This window comes from Microtus ochrogaster, chromosome 17, assembly GCF_000317375.1.
Source record: "Microtus ochrogaster isolate Prairie Vole_2 chromosome 17, MicOch1.0, whole genome shotgun sequence".
Lineage (NCBI taxonomy): Eukaryota > Metazoa > Chordata > Mammalia > Rodentia > Cricetidae > Microtus > Microtus ochrogaster.
In genome coordinates this window covers 716392-720372 of record NC_022019.1, presented here as the reverse complement: position 1 = coordinate 720372, position 3981 = coordinate 716392, and the positions used below count along the sequence as shown (strand labels likewise).

General features: G+C 46.3%; 1 protein-coding gene across 1 annotated transcript in view; it reads left to right on the top strand.

Moving 5' to 3' along the window:
• The first annotated feature begins 30 nt into the window (after positions 1 to 30).
• Positions 31 to 3981, top strand: part of Naa30 (N(alpha)-acetyltransferase 30, NatC catalytic subunit) — a 19196-nt gene continuing 15245 nt past the window's right edge. Inside the window, exon 1 of the mRNA XM_005355347.2 lies at positions 31 to 926. Within this exon, the coding sequence (XP_005355404.2) occupies positions 129 to 926 (798 nt within the window). The 5' untranslated portion in view covers positions 31 to 128. The remainder of the gene's footprint in view (positions 927 to 3981) is intronic.

Below are 3981 nucleotides of genomic sequence, written 5' to 3'. Positions count from 1 at the left end.
CGCGGCGGCGTGGGGGCGGCGCGGCGTTGGGGACGCTCGGTGAGGGACGGTTTCTGCCTTTGTTCCCCCCTCCTCGGCCGCCCCCGGCCCGCTGCTCGGCGCTGCCTGGCGCCGCTCGGCCGCCGCTCATGGCCTCCTCTCTCGGCTGTGTCGCTTCCAGGATGGCGGAGGTACCGCCTGGGCCTAGCAGCCTCCTCCCACCACCAGCGCCCGCGGCCCCGGCGGCGGCCGAGCCCCGCTGCCCGTTCCCGGCGGGGGCCGCGCTCGCTTGCTGCAGCGACGACGAGGAGGACGACGAGGAACACGAAGGCGGCTGCGGGAGCCCGGCGGGCGGCGAGGCGACGAGCACGGCCAAGGCGCGTTCCTGCCTGCGCTGCCCGCAGCTGCCTCCGGAGCAGCCGCAGCAGCTCAACGGATTGATCGGCCCCGAACTGCGACACCTCCGGGCCGCGGCGACCCTCAAGAGTAAGGTTCTGAGTGCCGCGGAAGCAGCCGCCCCCGACGGGGCCCCCAAAGTGACTGCCACAAAAGGAGCCGGGGGACACCCGGGGGAAAGAGCTCCCTGCTCGGCCCCCAACAATGCAAGAACTGCGCTCCCCGGCCGGCCGGAGGCGGCGGCGGTGGCAGCGACGGCAAGCGACCCCGCGGCGGCTCGCAACGGACTAGTGGAGGGCAACGAGCCGGAGGAGGAGGAGGACGAGCAGGTGCGGCTGCTGGCTTCGGCCCTGACCGCCGGCTGCAGTCTAAGGAGCTCCCTGGGCCGGGAGGCCGAGCCCGGGGAGGATCGGACGATACGATACGTCCGCTATGAATCCGAGCTCCAAATGCCTGATATCATGAGACTGATCACCAAAGATCTGTCCGAACCCTACTCCATTTATACGTATAGATATTTTATCCACAACTGGCCCCAGCTGTGTTTCTTGGTAAGTGGATAGCGTGACAAGAGGGTGAGCCCGGCAGAGAGCCTGGCCACTCAGGCAGGGAGTGTCAGGCGAGGGCCCGGTGTGTGGTGGCAGGGGTTGGAGCCTTCATTTTCACAGCACCCTACAGCTGTGAAGTGCCAAAGTGCGCGCGCGCGCTCTCCTAGTTAGTAACTGGAACTGTGTGGAAGGTAAGAGCTCATGAGCAGGGTTCTCAGGCTCCTGTTGTGACAGAAGAGCGTGTTTCACCTGGGGCGGGGGACGGGGGCGGGTCTTATGTCCTGGTTACATTAGCTGCTAATCATGTTTACCCTTCATCAATTCCCCGCCCTCATTCGCAGAGCATTTTGTAGTGATTTAATTGGAACCTGATTCTGTTCACGTGCAGGCCTTAGTAATAACTCAGTTCCAGCTTTAGTCAGGGAAGAATATATGTGGTAAATATGTTTTGGTGAACGTGGTTGTCTATTGCTGTGGCCACGTTGGAGAATGAAATCTCAGAGCCCTGGTCATGGATGATGGACATTGTTTCCTTCAGTAGGACAGTAGTTGCAGGCAGCATGCTTTCAGGTGTGCCATTGCAGAAGGTGTCACTAACACTTCCGGTGGCTGAAAGGCCCCTGGAACGGGAACAGGCCTTTGTGTGGGACACAGGAAACTTAAGTGTGAAACTGTTCAAACAGCCTGAAAACTGGTGCCTTTGGTTTGTATGGGGATAGCTGACCAAAGGGTTTTTTTTTTAACTTACATGTAAGTTGAACAGATTTGTCTATTGGATAAGATGAATAGGTATTGTAAGTTTTCATTCCCAGGACCCGTAATCTCTCAACAGTAACATTGACCCACTTTGTGTCTGTATGAAATCTTTAACTGAGATATTGTTAGACTTGAGGTATAAGCTGTACCGTGAGCACAGTACATACTTTTCAGAGAATAAAGCTCCCATTGTTATTATTTAACCCTGACTTAGTTGCACTCAGTATTCCTTGCAGTATGTTTTGACAATATGTCAAGAGGCTTGTGGTTGCTTCCACAGCTTGATGGTAATCCAGAAATACTGGATATTGTAGATAGACATTGGTAGTTTCGTTAGCTTTTGTGTTAATTGTGCTTAAGTTTTATTTTAGGACATTTGTTTAAACTTTAGGTACTATTTTGTATTTTGTATTCCAGAAAACGTGGTCAGTATTCTTAGTATTATGTTAAAATAGTTCTGCAGGATGGGATCACACACATCTTTAAACCCAGCCCTTGGGAGGCAGAGGCAGCAGGGTCTCTGAGTTCAAGGCCAGCATGATCTACACAGCAAGTTCCAGGGTAGCCAGGCTTGTGTAGAGAGACCCTGTCTCAAAAACCAAAGACAAACAAAAGTTCTAAGACATATTAGTGTCAGTGAATATGGGACAGTACTTACAACACCGTGATGACAAAAATGCCATTAAATGCAATTCCTCAGAATTATGTATTGACTGAATTGTAAATTAATCCACAAAAGTGTATCAAGGAGTTTAAACTGAAATGGGGCTGGGGCGGCGTTCAGTATTCGTGGGTTTGAGCCATGCTGTCCCTAGACCTCAGTTTTTCTGTCACTTTATACCATGGTAAACTTCATTTCGTGTACACTCTTCCTAATTGGCCAGTTAAGTTTTTACTTTAGCCTTTACTAGCCAGAGTTTAACATTAAGTTATGAATATCTAGAAGTTGAAATGTGTACAAGTTGGCCTCTAAGGTTTCTCATTAAGTATGGAATATGAGTCTGCAGATAGTGAACAATAAAACTAGTTACACGACAGAGACTGTAAAACTAGGTTTTTCGTGGTGCTTTTCAAATTGAATTTTCCATTAGAAGTCATTTTTATAAATAATATCTGAATTATGACTTTCAAATTACATCTGAAAGGACCACCCTAGAGATAATCTAGACCCTCTTTCTTCTCTTTCAATGGGAATAAAAACCGTGGTTATGGATAATGTTCAAACTTGTAGTTGTTTTAGGAGCAGAGAGGTCTTTAGCTCTCTGGTCTCCTGGCCTCTCATGCTGGCAAATAAGATGAAGAACTGTTTTATCATTGTGGAAGTTGTCCTTATAAGAGTCAGTCTCGGGATTAGAACCTCCAAAGTGCCTCCAGGTTCCAGGGAGAACATGCAGTAAACCTTAAAAATTGCCTGTACTTGGTTGACTTATCACAACAAGTTTCTTAAAATCCTTCCTAATATTTGTAGTGCTTTGGAAAATAGAAACTAATCCAAATGAGTCACTCTCAGTTACCATAAACTTTAGCCTATAGTTCACAATATTTTCGCTTTCGGGTTTTTAAGAGATTCTTAAATTTACGACTAGCAATGTAGTATAGTATTTCCTTTTATCTGTTCTAATTTTAACTTTCTGGTGTCCTCCAGTGTTCTTTTTGTAATGATTGGGGAGTTTGGGAATCAGTTTTGCAGATACACGTTTTTCATAGTTCTATAGACTTGACAGGCTTTTAAAAAGCCTTGTGAAGGTAAAAGATAGATTTACTACTTACTGTACTTCAGGAAACACGTTTAATAACATGCTTCAAAGTGTGTGCAGCAGCTTTGGTTTGGGGGAAAAAACCAAGTAATTTAGTAATTGTTGAATAAGCAATTTTTTAGGATTGCAGTATTGGTTTTTATACTGAGCAAGTCATATATCCATATGTCAGATTTTTTATTTTTAGATGGTATGTACAACTTGATCTTTATTTCTGTTTTTCACTAGGGAAGTAATGTAGTCTCAAGAAAAACTAACATAATATTTTGTTTGCTTTTTACTTATATGGTCAGAGGACAAATATTTGTTTGAAATTCTGGTGCAGTTTGAAAGTATTACCTAGCTGTATTTAGTGGCTTTAATTTTTCTTTTTGAATGTAGGATATAGCTGTTCTACGGTCTTGTTTAAGTTTCCCATGTTATTTCCTTTTTACACAAGCCTTGCTTACTAGGTCAGGGCAATTTACTTATTTATTTTTTGCCTGTTATATGATTTGGTCTGTGATAATTATATACGTGTGAGCACATGTACACACACACACACA